We start from the raw sequence: 18,320 nt of genomic DNA, 5'->3' as shown, positions 1-18,320 counted from the left end.
GGTCCAGGGCGGGAAGGAGCCTCAGAAACCCTTTAGCCACTTTCCAGCTGGGCCTTCTGACCCTCTGCTCCTCTGGCTGTGGCCAAGCCAGAGGTGGGGGGGGAGGGGGCGGGCGGGGGCGAGGGGCTCACTCCCTGTCCGGAGCAGAACTCCATTTAGAAAGCTCTAACCCCTGCCAGGAGGGACCGCCCGCTCCTGGTCAGCAAAGTAGAAACAAATACTCAATTAGTGTGCAAAAAAAACAAAAACAAAAAAACAAACAAAAAAACCCCACCAACAACAAAACCTGGGCATAAATAAACAACGGGGCGGGGCCGGCGGAGGGCCTGGAGACCCCCCCCCCCGGCCCAGGGGCTCAGGGAGCCCTGGAAGGCTGCCGGCTCGGTGCCCAGCGGCCCCGCCCCCGCAGCTCGGAGAGGGGCAGGAGGGCGGGGCGCGGCGCGTCAGACCCACTCCTGCAGGGAGCGCTTGCAGTAGAGGAGCGCGCGCGGCGCGCCCTTGCGCTGCATCCGCACCAGGGCGTAGCTGAGGCCCAGGACAGACAGGAGCAGCAGCAGCGGCGGCACCAGCACCAGCACCACGCTCACCGTCCGCGGGACCTCCTCCATCTGCACCACCACGCGGCTGTCCCCGTCCCCGCCTGTCCCCTCGCCGCCGCCCGGGCCGGCCTCATGGCCCTCCTCGCCCTCCTCGCCGTCCCCGCCCGCCCCGGGCTCTGCACCCCCGTCGGGGTTGAAGGGCGGACGGGCCACATCGGGCCAGCGGGGTCCCGGCTCCACGTGCTCTTGGCAGCCCATGAAGTCCCGCAGGATGGATTTGGGGTAGCCCGGCTCCATCCGCAGGCGCTCGTTGTCGAACTTCCAGTACTTGGTGCCCTTGTAGAAGTATGTGTAGGCTGCGGGGGGTGGGGGGCAAGCGGGGATGAGTGGTGTCAGGCCGTGCCCCACCCACCCGCCCGAGACCCTCAAAGAAGACCAGGCCGTGAAGGCGCCCCGGCTTTAAAGCACCCCCCCCTTCTCACTTGCTGGCGTGAGTACCTTCAAATCTGCCCCCTCCCAACTCCAGAAGCCAGACCGGGCTCAGAGATGGGGGGGGGGGTTCGGTCAAGGGCCTGACCGGGCGATTCGGAAGCACCGAATGCTTCCGGTGCTTCCTGGCTGGGCTGACACTGACCAGGGTGCGACACCGAAGGGTCTTGCTGCCTGCTGCATCCCGGGCTACAGTCAGGCGGCCCTGCTACCCTGTCCCAGGACTGGCTCCACCCCACACCAGAGAGACCAGTGTCTTGATCAAGGCCGCACAGCCAGCCTACAGCTTGGGCTGGAACAGAGCCCAACGCTGCCTTGGACAAGCTCTGTGGCCTTGGGCACCTTGCCCACATCCCTTCAGCCCCAGGAAGGGTCAAGTCTGAACTGTGGGTGAGTCCATACTCTGCTGGACACAATGAGATCAGAGGGGCTGCAGAGTGATGCCATCATACACAGACGCCATGTGACCTGCCTAAGCACCGGCAAAGCCAGCAAGGTCTCCCCTGAGCCCAAGAACCGGGAACCTGAGAACCAAGACTAATGGTTTTTCTTAAGGTCGCTGGAGACCCCGCTGGAGAAATAAAAGCCACAGCTCCCTGTTGCTCAGTTATAGTGACAGAGGTCAAGCTTCCTTTCCAGGTGGGAAAGTGGGAACCCTGCGAGGACCCTTGCCCCCCAGTGACCTGAGCCAAGCTCAACCCCCTCAGGATTCAGGCTCCCAGTGGGCTGCCCAGGCCCAGCTGGACTCTGCAGGGAGCAAGGCCATCCCGAGTGCCAGCTCTGGACACAGGCAGACCTGGGTTGGACTCTTGACTCCCCAACTCCCTTGTGGTGGGACTTGGGGCCCTTTACTCAAACTCGCTGGTTCAGTTTGACTGTAAAAAGGGGATGGAGACAATGCAGGAAGGATCAGGAGAGTCATGCTCTGGAAGCCCCCGGCCCAGGCCTGACACAGTGTCCCCCATACCTGCCATCGCAATGCTGGGTGAATCCTGGGTGTGGAGGAGGGGGGATGGTGAGTGCTAGGCAGACTGCAGGGGGTTGGCCCTGGTACCTGCATCATTGCTCAGGAAGGCCCCTTTGGGGGAGGTAGGGATCCCTTGCCAGACACTGATGGGCTTGGGGTAGCCGGGGTCTCCGCGCTGCGTCTCCTCATTGAAGCGCCAGTACCTGTGACCAAAAGCACCGGGCTGTGGGTTTTCTTTGGGTAGGGGGGCTTGGACTGGGGCCTTCTCCCTTTGGGGAAGGGGGTGCTCACCTGTCCTCCTGGAAGAAGAAGGTGTGACCTGTGGGTTCCCACCAGATGGCCGTGTCAATGTGGTCATAGGGGATGCCGAGGCCATAGCTGGTCAGTGGCTGTGGGTAGCCAGGCTCCAGGTTTGCTTCTCGGAAGAGCCAGTAGCGGTCACCTGCAGGAGTGGGGGATGGGCGAGGACGGGCCTGGGGCTGAAGGGGCTCTGTGGGGAAGGGGCTCGGGGAGTGCGATCCTGGGCCCACAAATTCATTCACATCCATGGCCATGCTCACACACACACTCTCTCTCTCACCACACATGCACACAATCATACCCCTACACATACCCAAGACAACACACAATGCGACTCACTTGCATGTTGCACGCACTTGGCACTCATGGGCACCTGCGACACACTCATACGCGTACAAGTCACTCACTCACACCTACACACACACCACACAGTCACACTATAAATGGCCTGCATTACAGCGTGAACATCTGCCCCGCCCCCATACACAGTTCTTGTAGAGAGAGAGGAAAGAGGGGGAGCCCTGCCTGGCCTCTGGGCCCGGGGGCTTTTAGCATGAGCTGAGGCCGGCAGGGGGCTGGGGACACAGCTAGTCCGTCAGGGGGTACTGCCCTTGAGGCCCTCCCAAGGGGGATAAGGCCCCTGCGGGAGAGCTGGTGGTAGGGAGCTCCATTGTCCCTGCTGGCAGACCCCAGAAATCCTGCCCGAGTGGGCTTGGGGGATCTGTTCTTACGAGGAGGGGCTGCGGAGGCACAAGAGGCCAGGAGGGAGAGAACTGATGCGGAGCCCCCATGATGCGGAGGATGGACGCTCACCTCCAGTCGGAGCAGCCTCTGGCCCTCAGGGGCGCGGGTGTCTCCTGGTTTCCATCTACCTCCCCCACCCCGGCCTTGACTTGTCTCCCCCCACAGTGGACAATAGGATGACACATGCAATGTAGCCCTTTGCTCTCTTCCTCCCTCAGGCCCGCTGGGTCAGAGGCCAGGGCAGAAAGGCTGCCCAGGCCTCCCACCTGCCCCATCTTACCTTTAAAGAAGACAAAACGCCCATCTTGGCGCTCGTAGGCAGCACTGATGTCACTGGGCAGACCACGCCAGAAGTGCCCGATGGGCATGGGATAGTTGTCCAGGACGCGGTTGTGTCGAACTCGCCAGAACCAGCGGCCCTGGGGAAGGCGTGTGTGTGAGTGGGCAGAGCAAGCCTCCTCCTGGGAGAGGCATCTCCTCGATCCACCCCTTCCCAGGTCAGGGAGATGTGGAGGGGTAGCTCAGAAGGCCAGGGTGGCCCCGGGGAGGGAGCCCTGGGTGGCGCATAGGCCCCTGCAGGTCTGTGTCACCCTGGTCAAGCCCCTTGTCCCTCAGACTGGTTTCTTCTTGGTCTAGGGTCTGATGGCTCCCCATAGGCTGCTCAGTGAAGGAGGGGTGGGGTTGCCTGGGCAGCCAGATGGGGAAAGGCTCCAGGGAGTGGGATGTGGGGCTTGCTCTCCTGCTCTGAGATGGGGCCAAGGGTCTAGGGGAGGCATGGGCAGGGGCCAGACCTTGAACACGAACATCTCCCCACGCAGCATGGCTACTGTGTCAAAGTCCCCGTCGCAGATGTTGGGGCCATACTGGTCAGGCCGTTCCGTGGCTCGGGGCTGGGCTGGGGGGCCTGGCTTTGGGGGCCGCTCCGGCTTCCCACCTGGGGGTGGTGGCTGGGGGGGCCTGGGGGGCCGATGATCTGGCCGGCCTGGTCGCCGGGGAGTCACGGTGGGGAGAGGCCGGGTGGGCTGTGGCTGGCCATCCGGGGTGCCTGCAGAGTCAGGTGGGGGGAGTGGGAAGTCAGCAGGTAGCCCCAGAACCCAGCCAGGATGCCAGGTTCTCCTACTCAGAACCAGGGGACCCTGGGGCCCCCAGCCCAGAGGGACATTTGCCTCGGTGGTAGGCCTAGCCAGGTACAAGTCCCTGTCTGTCCACAGGAGACCCCTCCGCCATACCAGCTATCACCCACAGGACCTCCATCCTCCTCCATACAGCCTCCTCGACTTCCCCACACTGGACGTGGGTCACTGTGCCCCTGAGGCTGCCCCGGACTCCACGTGCCCTTGGGGACAGTCCCCTCAGGACACTAGCCTGCTTCAGTGGACCAGGAAGTAGGGGACACATGCAGAGGAGAGGAAAGAACATGGTCCCGTGACCTCTGCCGAGGGCCCATCTCATTGCCAGGTTGCCGGGGTGTCTGTAAGGGAGTGTCTGCCATGTGCCCAGCAGGGCAGGTACCGCCAGCCCTAACAAGGGGCTCCGTGGGGCACTGAGCACAGACCCTGACCCACAGTACTGGTCCTCAGGAGACCTTACCACTGGAGGCCTTCTCAGGTGGGGCCTGAGTAGGGGGGTGCCACCTGCCTCAAAGCCACTGGGCAGCGATAAGCCAACAACACTCACTGGAGAGCCTGGGACAGGCTGGGGTTGGGAGCCAGAGTGGGAAGAACGGGGTCTGGGACCCCAGGGGCATTCCCAGTCTAATAAGAATACCACTGACCCTGAGGAGGAAAGGAGGGGTCAGTGAGGGGCTTTGGGGACCCCAGCCTGGAGCCCCCATGAAGGCCTTGGGGGAGGGCCAGGCCCTAGAGTCGGTCAGCCCTGGGCGTGATTTCTAGCACCATCAGTTACTCACTGAGTGATGTGGACAAGTCACTAATCCTCTCTGGACCCGTTTCCTCATCTACAAAACACGGTTAGTGGTGGTACATATGCCTCGTTGGGCTGGGAGTTGAGAGCCGGCGTGCAGAGCCCCCCAGCCGTACCCACGCTGCCCACTCACCGTAGAGCTGCTGGATACCCCGGAGGTCGTCCTCGGGCAGCTGGAAGGTGTCGGTGTCCATCCACTGGTAGAACGGCGCCATGATGGCACTGGGGTTGCTAGAGTGCTCCAGCCCTAGCGCGTGGCCCAGCTCATGCACTGCCACCAGGAAGAGGCTGTTCCCTGCAGTGGGGGCGGGCAGCATAGTCAGCTCTGGCCTGGCCTAGGACCCGGCCCACAGGCCCTGTGGGCTGAGGCTATCAGAGAGCTGGCCCTTCTGCTAATCTTAGGAGAGGCTGAGCTGCTCTTGACTGCTGGGCCTCAAGCTTCCCCACCTGGGAAATGGGTATGATGATCCCTTCCCTTCCCTACCACCCCTTAGAGATCATGGGACAATAGACTGAGATGGAGGGTCAGTGCTCCAGAGAAATGCGCAAGGGAAGCTCTCCCCTCCCAACCCCATAACTGCTGAACCAGCTCAGAGGGCAATGCCCAGGGCCGGCTGTGCCGTGCCTCCCCTCCCCTGCCCTGGCCAGGTGTCCTCACCATGCAGGTCAGTGCTGGAGAAGGTCCAGGGCTCATCTGCATCGAAATGGGTATCCCCGCCCAGACCAGGGCCAGGGAAATAGGCGTGAGCCAGAAAGCCCCCCGTGCCATCAAATGGTGAGCTGTCGCCGTGGAAACCAGAGGCAAAGAGTACCATGATGTCAGCCTCCTTCTGCCGCCGCAGCCGGATGTCCTCGTAGGGCACCTCCTGGAAGACCAGGGGTGTGGCCTGCTCCCACACGCGGAAGGCCCTTCGCACCGCCTCCAGCGAGTGGTACCATCCCAGCTTCTCTGTGTAGTTCTGGATGCTGCAGGTGGGCAGGGAGACAAGGAGTGAACCCAGGGCCTACTGGGTTCCACTGTCCACTGCTAGCACCCACTGGTTGTGGGTGAAGACACATGGTCCCAAGAGACATGCCTAAGATCTGAGCTGGTTCACCGACAGTGCCCATCAATACCAACCATTAGTTCATTCTGACGTGAATTTGAAAAGGAGAACTAACACGTCAAACCCGGGAGTTCATGAGGATATCACTAAATAAGGTTGCATGGCGCCCAATTAGCTTAAATAAGAAAACCACGAAGCAAATAAAAGAACAGGTGCTATGTAGCTAAGAGAAAGAACTAGACGGTTTGGAGACAAATGGCTGAGGTTTAGGAAACCCGGGCCAAGCGGTTCTGATTATTGGACTGCAGGGTCAGGCTGTCCTGAGTTCAAGGCCGGGCTCTGACATGATCTACATGACCTTGGGCAAGCGACTTCGTCTTTCTGTATTTCAGTTTCTGCATCTGTAAAATGGGAAAAGGAGAGTCCTGGCTCTCATCTTGGGGAGCTGGGAGGATGACATGAATGAGCTCATGGAGAACACGGGCCCCGAGTCTGCACGTGATAAAGGCAGGAGGATGCCTGGTATTACCCACATAAATCAGATTAAGCTTCTGTGTGCTGGACAGATCTCCTCCATTAAAAGCTGGTTGGGCCATGACTTCGCTCTGGGGGCCTGGGGTCTAAGTGGCCGCAGGAGCTGCTCTTCCTCAGGAGATAGAGCTGCGGGTGGGGCCGTGGCTGGACTAAAACAGGAAGGGGATCCCTTGGGGACTGCGACGTGGCTGGGGGGGGGGCGGTTCTTGCCAAAGGAGGAGGGTGCCTGGACCAGGGTTTGTGCAGGGGACTTGCTGTCTGCCCACTTGACAGATGCCTGGATTCCAACACCTTGCTACCCGCCCCCACCCCTTAGATGCCTGAAGCCCCGTGTGCCAGGCACGGCGGAGGCCCCCAGCTGTGCGGCCAGCCCCCCAGCTGCTGGTGGGTGGGACGGGGAGCCGGGAGGGAAGGAGGACAGAGCGGAAGCAGCTCCAAGGGTCCTGACCTTCGCCGGGGGAAGACTGCCTAGGATATGCGGCTGATCTTGTCGGCATGGGAGCGGGTCGGATGGTCTATGCTGGGCACCCTGGGGTGGGCTTCTGGGAAAGGAAGCCTTCCAGACAAGCCCTCTAGGAAGCCTGAGGCCTCGGCCGGGTGGGGAGGGGAGCCAGCAGTGTCCGGCTGATGCCGTGGGAGGGCTGCTGCCCTGGACAGCCAAGGTCCCTACCTGAAGGTCAGCTGGTAGCTGCTCCACCTCCTCCCCGTGAGGGCATAGCGTTTCCGCCGCCGTCGCAGGTTGGCTTTCACACGCACCCCAAACTGGTCTGGCACCCCGCAGCGGGGTCGCTTCATCCACCTGCGTCACAGACACAGAGCGTTAAGCCCAGAGCCTCCCTCCCGATGCCTGCCCGCTTTGGCTTTGCCTCTTCCAGGCAGTCCACCTTCTTCCACCTTTTAGCCTTTGGCCTCCAGCTGCCCTCTGTATGGGTGTGGTGGGGGTGGGACCCTCTCTGCGCTTCAGTTTCCTCATCGGAGAAACAGGCATGTTGACTCAGACTGGAAGACCGAGTGCCCAGCAGGGGCTCCACGAAGGTGAGCCCCCTTTCACCGGTATCACCCAGGAATGGAAGAGTTACTCCTGAGGCCCTCTGTCCGTGATACGTTGTGCTCAGTGCATGCTCAGGGATGCGATTTTGGGTCTTGTCACCTCGGTCAGATTCAGCACGGCGCCAAATGTCCCAGCCACGGTCCAGGGCCCGCGTGCTGCTCCCTCCTTCCCGCCCTGCCTGTGGCAGACATCACTAATCAATCCCATGCTCCTTGCTGCCCAGCCTGATTCGCCTCAGGAGCTTCCTTGACACAGAGCTTCAGGCCGCCTCTCCCAGCCAATGAGAACAGCACAGGGAAGACCCAGCCATCTGCCATTTCTTATCTAAGCCACTCTGTTCTGGAAACTCCACCTGCCAAACCCCTGTCAGAGCAGGCCAGAAGGAGGGCAGGTGCCAGTGGGGCCTGGGAAGGGCCAGACGGAGGGACTCACGCCTTGGTTTCTTCGTCGAGCACACCCGTGACGGGAATCCCATAGAAGCGCTGCATCTCGGCCAGGGCTGAGGCCAGGATCTGGGCGGAGCGCATGGTGGACATGTGACGGCTCGGCTGGGGCAGGTAGCCGTAGAGCCTCAGCCAGTTCTGCAAAGGAGAGGCCACCCCTGGGTCAGTATGACTGGCACCGCTACCTCTGAACAGACGCAGCCTGCATCCGACGACCGCCCGCCACGGCCACCATCGCCCTGCTGGGGCTGCCACCCCCTCCTGCTGCCGGTGACCGTGTGAGCCTTTGTACTGCTCTCCCTGTGTCCACTCCTATGGTCTGTTCTCACACAAGAGCCAGAACAAAAGGCCTTTACAAGTCAGGTCTGGTCAATCTTCTGCTTCTGCTTAGAATCCTCCAAAGACTTCCCAGCTCAGAGGCAAAGCCAGTTCTTACAGGAGCTGCCAGGCGCTCCTTACCTGCCCCCTGCCTCAGCCCTCAGCCCTACCCACCTCCCCGATGGTCACACTCCTGCCTCGGGGCCTTTGCACTTGCTGTTCCTGCTGCCCAAACACTCTCAGGCATCTGTCTGCCTCCCACACCCATTTTCCTCAGTCTCTGCTTTCACCTCACCTTGTTGGAGGGGTCTCTTCTCTGACAACACAGTGTTAAAAGAAGACCCCCATCTGCATACTCTGCATTCTCTCTTGTCCTTTCCTGTCCTTGTCGTCTGACACGTTATATATTTCAGTTCGGTGTTTATTGTTTGCCCCATTAGGATGGGAACTGTGTCCGTGAGGACAGTCCACAGTAGCTGTCCTTATTATTGTACTGGCTGCTCCAGGGCGGGCCCCCTACCATTCCTGGCAGACTGCTGGGGACCCTGAAGGGTTCAGAACCTCTTGAGGTCTCCCCAAGTAGGAAAACCAGCCCCTTGGTGCTGCTCCCCTGCAGACTGTAAGCCTCCCGGGAGAAGAGATGGATTCGGGCAGCCCACCCAGGCCCACTGCGGTGGGACAGGAGACCTGCAGTTCAGTCCCTGCTTTGCCACAAACGCTTTGTTCTCACCGGGCCTGAGTTTTCTCAGGGAGCAATGGGGCAGCCCTGGGAAAAGCGGCTGGCACACAACAGGGGTGCCGTCCCCTTCCAGAGCTTGCTGGGCAAGTCTCCTCCATCTATCCATCTGTCCATGCATCCCCCGCCCCCCCCCCACCTCCTGCCAAGTGTTTCTGTGGCGCCCTCTCCGTGCCAGACACCGTACCAGCTGGAGGCTGTGGAGGACCGCGGGAGAGGTGTGCTGACCTCCAGGGGCTTCCAGGCTCCCTGGGGAGACCAGGTGTTCCTGCAGAGGGAGGGCTTCACGCCTGCAAGTCTGCGAGCAGACAGGACTGTCACAGTCGCAAACTGGAGGACGGGATCCCCGATGAGCCGAGCTGAATTGTGCTAAGAATCCATCCTGGCCGTGACAGCATGGTGACAGCCACGCGAGGCTGCTGGTGAGCACAGAGGCCAGGGACTGCTATAGGCTCTGGCCACAGGGAAGTGTCCTTTGTACCTTTCCTGGCCCACCCTGGGTCTCTGGGGGCCCCCCAGGGTGAGGGCACCTGAGGCCTGCTCTCTAGGAGGCTCTGGAAGGTTAAGGCTGCACATCAAAGTCCCATAAGACAGGGTGATGGCCAGATATGGTGGTTGCCATGAACCAACAGCCCTGTGTCAGCTGGCCAGGGCCACGCCCATGTCTGTCTGCCACCAGCGTCACATCCAAGTCCTCAAAGACTTGCTCCCTGAGTGCCGCCTGCCAGCCCCCCGGCATGGCTTGGCGGCCCACACAGCCGGCTCAGCGGTGTCCAGGTGGCCACTGGAGGGAGTGGCTGCTGAGCCAAAGAGGGTGACACGGACAGGTGCCCGGCTGCAGCTTCCAGGCCTCCCAGGCCCTGGGAAACAGCCATCAGCTCTGGTGACAGAGCGGGGGACAGATTCTGGCCCAGCCACTTCTGAGGTATGGCTGCATGCCTCCTGTGTTTTAGGCTGTTGTCAGACTAAAGACCGCCAAGTTTTTATTTCCAGGTGCACAAGTTAGTGCTGTTAAAAAAAAAAAAAATCAAACATCTACTCATCAAGTGCTGCATTTACTGAAAACCATGTCAGGCCGAAAAGGAGGCAGGAGAGGACCACAGTGCCCAGGCCATTCAGAGGGGAGCTTCTGTCGCCGAGCAGCTCCCCTGCCCTGGGATGGTGGCTGGAGCAGCGGAGCTGGGGGCGCCGGGAGGGGTTAGCAGGCCAGCTGGCCCCAGGCACTGCCCTCCAGGAGGCACTGGGGAGGAACTTGCAGAGGTAAAAAAAAAAAAAAAAAAAATCCCACTTATGGGGCGGGCTGGACCAGGACCTGCCTCATTGCACGGGTTCCTGTGAGGATTCGATGGGGAGTCCGCACCACTGCGTGGCGATGTGCCGCGTAGGGAAAGGTGCTCAGTAAATGTATTATTAATGACAAAGGCCTGTCTGGTTGTCCCTGGAACGGCAGTCTTTTGCCTCTCCAGAGAGAGATGAAGGGTCCAGCCTCCCACAGGGCCTGAGTGCCAGGAGGCCTCAGGTGAGGGCCAAGCAGCAGGGGGAGGCCTTGAGGCACCCCCCCCCGCCCCCCGCCACTGGCCCTCCACGCCCCTCTGGCCCAGGGCTCCTTCCCTGTTCTTCCCAAGCACGGGAATCCTCTCCTGAGGCTCTGTGTGTATGGGAGGGGCAGGGTGGGAAGTCCACTGCCCGTAATGGGCAGTCTCCCAAAGAAGCTGGGGCAGACACAGAAGACAAGGCGGAGGTGCGAGGCCAGCTCCGGCAGTGAGAGCGGATGGCGGGAGAGGTGGAGCTGCCTGCTGGCGGAGGAGGACGCCTCTACATCACCTATCTGCATAAGGTAAAAATATCTCAGGGAGCGCAATCACAGGCCACCAAGGGGCTGATTAGTGGTGTCTGCAGTGACAGGGGGAGGCTCAGGCTGGGGCCCTGGGGAGGGAAAGGGAGGGGAGCTGGGCCTGTCTGCAGTGAAGAGCTCCAGAGCCCAGCAGAGCTGACGGGGCTGAGAGGCCCTTCACTCCTGGGGGCAGCTCAGGAGCTGCCAGGAAGGTCCCATGGGTGCCTGTGGACCCTCCTTCCCACAGACAAGCACCGTTGGGGTCTTAGGGAGGCCAAGAGCTTCCATCTCAGTCAGCATCAGCCAAGCCTTGAGCCCTCAGTCTCCTGGTGACCAATGCCCTTGGCCATGGCCAGGATGAGAAGCCAGGCCGGGGAGCAATGGCACGTGAGGGAGGAGAGCAGATACGCGGCCTGGGCCGAGCAGCCGAGCCCGAGGAAGGATGAAGAAGCTGCCGGAGCCTGCCTGACTCTGGCCGACTTGTGCTCAGGGCTGACTGCCAAGTGCCCATGAGTCTACACCACCCGTAGGGCTGTGTGGGCTTTTCCTGTCCCATGTGTCTGGGAGGATGTTTCTCTCCACCCTACCGCTGGAGTGTGACAAACCCAGAAGGTGAGGACGCGGAGGGAAAAGAGCATGGGATCGGGGTGCACAGGTGTGTGACAGGGGCTACTTGTACCCCTAAAGTCCCAGCTTGCTGACATGCTCTGCTGCCATGGGCCAAAAGGGGGTTGTGATTCCCAAGGTCATGACCAACCTCCTAGTCTCAAACTTGAGGAGGACCTGTGTTCAAGCCCCTCCTGCTCCTATTGGTGACTGTAGTCTGTCCTTTACAAAAGTAGCCTCCTTTTCTTCCTTGTTACCTATAGTCCCATAGGTGGGATAATGCTAAGCAGGTGAAACTTTGTTTCTCAGGTGGGGAAACCGAGGCACAGATGGGTCAGGAAGCAGCAAAGTAGGGGGGAGATCCTCTATGAGAGCCACTGTCCAGGGGGAGGCAGGGAAGGTTGAAAAGAGCTCTAGGGCCCATGCAGAGAGAACCTACCCACCCGGCTTCTTCCAGCATTTCTTTCCTGAGCTCTAGACCCCATCCCATAAGTATGTATAGATGTGGGGCGCCTGGGTGGCTCAGTTGGTTAAGCATCTGCCTTCGGCTCAGGTCATGATCTCAGGGTCCTGGGATCGAGCCCCGCGTGTCAGGCTCCCTGCTCAGTTGGGAGTCTGCTTCTCCGTCTGCCTCTGCCCCTCCCCCCGCTCATGGTTTCTCTCAAATAAGTAAATAAAATTTAAAAAAAAAGTATGTATAAATGCTTCAGGTGAGTGGCTAACCCCAGGTAAGCAAACATGGGGCCATCAGGAGTCTGAGGGGAGATTCCTGGCCCCCCAGCCCCTAGGAGAGGCCATAAACACCGTAGCAGAAGGCTGAGAACCTGCCGCGGGCCAGACAGTTTACTCTCATCCCATTCAATGCTCACAAGTACCCTGTCCCCATTATACAGACAGTGAGGTTCAGAGAGGGCGAGTAGCCCACCCAGGGTCACACAGCTGTCTGGCTAGAACTGGAGCCTACAAGCAGTGCTCCTGGCCCAGGCCGCGTGTGAAGTAGCACCAGCTCCCAAGGAGCAGAGCCCAGCACAGCACTGGGGGAGGGCATCTAGTCCTCCCCACCCCCCGCCTCTCTGGCCGGGTCTGGGTGCTGGGCCGTGTCAGCAGGGCTGGCCCCCAGAATTGCTGAGGCAATGCCAAGGCAGGCCCACGGGGAGGGTATGTCTGAGAAGGAGCTGCGGATCGATGCTGTGCATTAAGCAGCTGTGAGGGGCGGGGGGAGGGGGAGCACCCCTGCTGCCACCACAGCCAGCTCCCCTGGCCAGCTCCCCGCCTCAGAGGGCTGGGGCCCCTCCCACCGCCTTATCGGACCCAGCTCTCCGTGCAGTCCAAGCACGCCCTGGCAGGGCTGCCGGTCAGGCATAAAAGGCATCTTGTCAGGGCTGCCGGTGACAGACCCGGACCTTCCATGGTGCGAAGTCCCTGTCGTGCTTGTCTCCCTTACTCTGTATCTTGGTCTGTGGGCTCTTGGGAGGAGGCCAAGGCCTTGCCTGGCTCTGCACTCGCAGTCTTGGCCGGCACAGAGCCAGTGCTGAAAAGAGATTTGTAGTCCTGGGAAGCCACAGGCCCTGCAGATGCAGAGCATGCACCCCGGGCCCACTGGGCCCGCCCTCTCCAGGGGATCTGAGCCAGGAGCACATTCACCAGCGAGGGGACCCAACCCAGCCCTAGACTCATCCCGCCTCAGTCTGCAGAAGACCTCAAGGCCGTCAAATCCAGCTACCTCACTGAAGCCTCTATGGACCGTAGCAGGGCCCAGGACTCTTCCAGCCTGCACCCCTGCAGAGATGGGGTGCCCACTGCCACCAAGGCAGCCCGTTCTGTCTTTGGGCATTAATGACTGTTTGAAAGCTGCTCCTCAGGCTGAGCAGAAACCTGCCTCCCAGGGACACCTGCCCCTGGGTCCCAACTGCTTGTCCGCCAAACAGGCCTTCGAGTGATGGAGGGGGGCTAAATAAGCTTCTTTGAGGCCCCTGTTCCTTCCTTGCAAAACAGAGTCAGTATTATCACTCCCTCCCCACCACACAGGGATGACAGCAGAGATGATGTAGACCAAGGCCAGTGAGGAGAGGGGGCACCAAGCCAGGCCCCCTGTCCTTGCTGGATCCTTTACCTTTCGAGGTAGCACGGTCCATATTTTAGCAGTTCCAGAAGAACACACTTGCTTATTTGGGGCTCAAGCTGCCCTCCCCCACTACGTTACAGTGGGGAAGGGGCTCTGGGTGGCAGGGGGCGTAGGAGGGGTGGGGGATGTCCAGCCAGGGAAGCAGGAAGGAGGTGGTTGCCTGAGTTCCTGGGTTTCTTTACCCTGCCCCCTACCAGCCTGCTCCTGCAAGCCTTAACCTGGAGGGGAAAACAGATGGGTTCTTTGGCCAGGGGGCGGGGTGAAAGTTGTCCTGTTTGCTAGTGGTTTTGGGGCTGGCTGAGAGCTAGGCCTTGAGGCCTCACCTGGAAACTCTCCTGTAGGCGTTATCAGTGTTGACAGGGCTACTCACCGGGGCAAAGCCTGGGTGGCTGGATAGGTGGGGGGACGGCCAAGGGCAGCTTTGCCCCACCCCTACAACCTCCTTCCCGCCTGGCTCCAGCCCTGCAGACTCCCCACAGGATGGCACCCTGCAGCCTTTTGCCCAGCATGCAACAGCAAATGCTACTTGCTGCTCATTGTCACTGTGCTTGGCCACCATTTTGCAGGCGCTTCCTGTGTACCCGGTGCCATGCTCCTAAATGCTCAACGTGAAGCTGGGCTCTCACCCCTCCGGGGCGGCAATCAGTTCTGGGAGGACAAGGTAGTTCTCAGGGCTAACGGCCAGCCCTGGAAAGCTGCTCCACACCCTGGCCTCCCGGCTCTGGCAGCTTGACCATCGGATGGCAGTAGGATGGGAAGCATCTCTACAGGCTGGATGATGGCTGGCACCTAGGTCCTCGTCTGTCTGTCCAGCTGTCAGAGATTGAGTTGGGTCTTCTTGCTCATTTCCTGCTGTTCCCACCAGGGTCATGGTATCTGGTAAGAGGCGCCCTTCTTTGTCTCTCTGATCCAAGCCCAGCTTGTATACCTATGCTGTTCTTGCCTGGGGATGCAACATCTGGGCTACCTCCCCCAAAGGGCCCAGTCCACAGCCACTGGTCTCCAGGCATCCCCAGAACTGGTGTCCTCCTGGGGAGCAGCCTCACGGGAGCCCTGATTCAGGGGGGCTCCTCCAGCTAGAAGGTACCTATGGGGTGCCGCAGGCTCGGAGTGTTCCGCCACCTGCACGGCCCCAGGTCCTCACATTCATCTGTGGGGTCCTCCTAGGACCCTGTGTGGTGGAGGGCATCCAAGCAGACAGCCCCCAACCCCTCTCTGCTTCTGCTGCCTCAGAGACCACATCTCCAGGTCAGAAAGCAGAGTTGGCCATGGGGCTCGGCCCCCGCCTGAGTGGCCAGCTGTGTGAGCCACATCAACCTCGGGATGACATGGAAGATGCCAAATGTCTTAGTCTGTCTGGGCCGCAATAACAAAAATACCATAAACTGGGCAGCTTATAACATGCATTGCACACAGTTCTGGAGGCCCCGGCTGTCCAAGATGAGGGTGGCAGCACGGCTGGGTTCTGGGGAGGGCTCTCTTCTGGGGTGCAGACTACCTACTTCTTGCTGTGCCCTCAGATGGCGGAAGGGGCAAGGGAGCTTTCTCGGGCAGCTTTTATAAGGGCACCAATCTCATTCAAGAGGGCTCCATCCTCATGACCTAATCGCCTCTTAAAGGCCCACCTCCTAATACCATCGCCTCGGGAGTCAGGTTTCAACCTATGAATTTGGGGGAGTATGCCAAATTCAGTCTTCTAATCCGAGGTGGGGGGCAGTGGTGACCACAGCAACCCCCATAGCTGGCCTCAGGCAGAAGTCAAAATCCCAGCTGGGCAGCGGTGAGGATAGCAGGGAGCATCTGGTCAAGGAGCAAAGGGGCCAGAACCGAGCGCTCGGCAGGGCAGGGCTCTCCCAGGGCTGCGGGGTTGCCATTCTGAGTCGGCCTCAGCACAGGCCGTGAGTGCTGGGGGATCTGGGGACAGTTCTCCCATGGCCTCCTGGCTGGTTGCTGAAGCTGCTTGACTTTTTGGGCCCAAATCTGGACAGACTTGACAGACTCCAAAGAACAGCCTGTGCCCCAAAGCCAACTGTAGTTGCTGGGATAGTCCACCTGTCTCTACCCCTCTGTCTACCTTGGCTTCCAACATCAAGGGTCCTACCTTGATGTTGGAAGCCAACATCAAGACTCTACCTTCCAGAGTCTCCTCCAGCAATGCCCCAACCCAGGATTTCCCCCAGGAGACAGCCTGCAGGCCAGTCACAAATCTCTAACCAGAGCCACCACTGGCTTAGGGCCCTGGTCTGTGGGTACTCAGGGCTGATGGTGCAGGCCCTGGGCTATGGGTACTCCCTCAGCTGGGAGAGGAGGGGAGTGATGGAGGAGCAGAAGCAAAGGAAAGAGAGTAAAGCCCCTCCAACTATAGGTCCCAGCACCCCATCCATCCAGGATGCCAATTCACAGGCATGGCCACCAAATTCGAGCTTGATCCATATATTGCTTGCTGTGCAGAGATGCCATTCTTTTTCTTAAATAAAGATTTTATTTATTTGAGAGACAAAGTGAGAGACAGCGTGAGCATAAGTGGCGGTGGGGGGGTGGGGGATGGGGGTAGGGTCAGAGGGAGAAGCAGACTCCCTGCTCAGCTGGGAGCCTGATGAGGATGCGATCCTGGGACTCCAGGATCATCACCTGAGCCGAAGGGCTTAACCAACTGAGTCACCCAGGTGCCCCCACAGATGCCATTCTTAAATAGATTGTAAACTCCTCAAGGGTGGTTCTATGACTTGCAGTCCTTGGCTCCCCCTCTCCAGAGTAGCAGGTGGGCCTAATAAGCACTCTCTACCCAGTACCTGGATAGGAGTCCCCACCAGCAGGAACTCCCTATAAGCCCCTGCCTGACCACCGGTGTGAAATGAGGGGGCAGCTGGACTGGGCACGGGCTGGGCTCCCACTCCACCTCCTGCCAAGGCCTGGCTCCCCGCAGCTTTCCCTGGCCAGGCCAGGGAGGGAGGGCAGAGCAGGTGGGGAACTGGATGGGAGGTGTAACTTGAGCCGGGAGGAATTCCCTGCCCTTCCTCCATGCTTTTATTAAAAGTAGGGCGGGGAAGGGCAGGCTTCCATCGGAAAAATCTCCCAGGCTGCCGGGGGAGGTGGGGAAGCCGCCGGGGGGCTGGGAGGGAGCGCCGGCCCGGCTGCAAATAGAAGGCACTCAGGCCCACAGCCCGGGCTGCAGGAGGCTCCAGGCCCGCCCAAGGGCACCGAGGCCCGAGCCTACCGGGGTTGGCACAGAGGCGCGTCTCTCCTCCCACCCCCTCACTCCTGCCCAGTCCCACCCTTCTCCTAGTCCGGGGCAGGGAGTCGGGTCTTAGAAGTCTGGACAGAAGGGACCCAGCTTTTGCTGGGGCAACGAAGCTACCGTCCTCACTGTCCGTGCTCGGGAGGACCGCGCTGGGCGACCCCGTGCGAGGCGGCGTGTGGTGGTGGGGATGCTGGTTGGACCCCACTCTGCGCCCAGAAGGCCGCGCCTGGTCACTAGCGGGACCGATCCGGAGACGGGGCTCCGGAGGGACGTCAGGCGGGCTCCTGATAACACGTTCGGAGTCTGCCCTCTCCGACCCAGGCCTCGGCGTAGGGGCGCTAGTGGAAGAAAGCGCCGGGGGCAGACAGGATCTTTCTCGGACCCACCTGGCCACGGGGCGGCTTCCGCGCAAGAGCCCAAGGAAGTCGCCAAAGCGCCCCGCAACCCGAGACTGCTGTCTCGGAGGTTCGCACCCCTTCCCACCTCCCGGCCCGCCGCGCGCGGCTCGCTGTCACCCAGACCAGAGGCTACCGAGGCGGGAGAGCTGCCCGCTCCGCCCGTGGTCCCCCCAGGGCAGCCCCCTCCCCATTCGCAGGGTACGTCACGGCGCGCCCGCAGGACTCTCGAGGAATCAGCCGCGCGGGGAGAGGGAAGGAGGGGAGCGAGGGCTGGGGGCAGCAGAAGCGACTCCCGGGACCCGGGCTGGGGCGGATCAGTGACCCGGGCAGGGCCGTAGGGGTCGATTGGGCGCGAGTCCTACACCCTCCAGGATTTGGGATGAGGTGCGCCGCAGAGGGCGAGCTGGGGAGGGGCAGCTACGCTGGCCCCTTTCTTCCCCGCCCCCCATCTCTCGGACGGGGGCTCGTCTCCGCGCCCTCCACCCCTCGCCCCAGGCCGCGGGCGTGGCTCCCTCTCGCCCCCCCCCCCCCCCCCCGCCGCAAGCCCCCGGCCCGCCGCGGAGGAGCCGGGCGAGAGGGGGTCCTTACCTCGGCGTTGACTTCTGCGTCCTCCGCCGCCGCGCCGCGGCCCAGGAAGCCCAGAAGCACCAGGAGCAGCGGCAGCAGTCGCGGCCGCGCCGCCGCCTCCCGGCCGCCGAGGAGACTGCCCGCCCAGCCCGGCCGTCCGGGCGCGCTCCGGTCGCTGCCCATGCTCTCGGCGCCTAGCCCGGCCGGGCGCGCTGCACGCAGGGCTCGCCCGCTGGCCGGCGCCGGGGCCCCGCACGCGGCTCGGAAACTTGCGACGCTCCCTGGCTCCCCGCCGGGCGGGCGCGCGGCAGACCTCTCGGTTCTTGTCCCCGCCGGAACCGCTTAGGTCCCCTCGGCAAATTCCCACGCCCGAGGAGAAGCCGGCAGGGCAGGTCCGGGCGCGCGGAGCCGGCCCACGGGGGGAGGTGGCCGGCCGGAGCCGCCCGCCGCGGGGTCCCG

The 18,320-nt window shown here is 61.4% G+C and overlaps 1 protein-coding gene across 1 annotated transcript; it reads right to left on the bottom strand.

Annotated features, from left to right (window-relative positions):
- Window positions 1-443: 443 nt before the first annotated feature.
- MMP15 (matrix metallopeptidase 15) lies at window positions 444-18,044 on the bottom strand. The gene is made up of 10 exons (XM_028096800.2): window positions 17,883-18,044; window positions 8,026-8,174; window positions 7,213-7,341; window positions 5,621-5,928; window positions 5,096-5,257; window positions 3,831-4,084; window positions 3,320-3,458; window positions 2,287-2,437; window positions 2,083-2,198; window positions 444-895 (listed from the first exon to the last, which is right to left on the bottom strand). Exons 1-10 carry the CDS (start codon window positions 18,042-18,044, stop codon window positions 444-446), a joined length of 2,022 nt encoding a protein of 673 aa, XP_027952601.1.
- Between the last annotated feature and the right edge of the window lie 276 nt (window positions 18,045-18,320).

Source organism: Eumetopias jubatus, unplaced genomic scaffold (genome assembly GCF_037043125.1).
Source record: "Eumetopias jubatus isolate StellerSeaLion01/CBP00866 unplaced genomic scaffold, mEumJub1_p1.0 scaffold_10, whole genome shotgun sequence".
Lineage (NCBI taxonomy): Eukaryota > Metazoa > Chordata > Mammalia > Carnivora > Otariidae > Eumetopias > Eumetopias jubatus.
Note: the sequence above shows the minus strand (reverse complement) of the source record. Positions and strands in the feature narration are given on the sequence as shown.

Excerpts from the sequence above, each read along its gene's own strand:
- MMP15 (XM_028096800.2), bottom strand. The coding sequence starts at position 18,044 with ATGGGCAGCGACCGGAGCGCGCCCGGACGGCCGGGCTGGGCGGGCAGT. Across the intron at positions 8,175-17,882 it reads ACGCAGAAGTCAACGCCGAG|AACTGGCTGAGGCTCTACGG; the intron begins GTAAGGACCCCC and ends TCTCCTTTGCAG. Across the intron at positions 4,085-5,095 it reads GGGTATCCAGCAGCTCTACG|GCACCCCGGATGGCCAGCCA; the intron begins GTGAGTGGGCAG and ends CTGACTCTGCAG.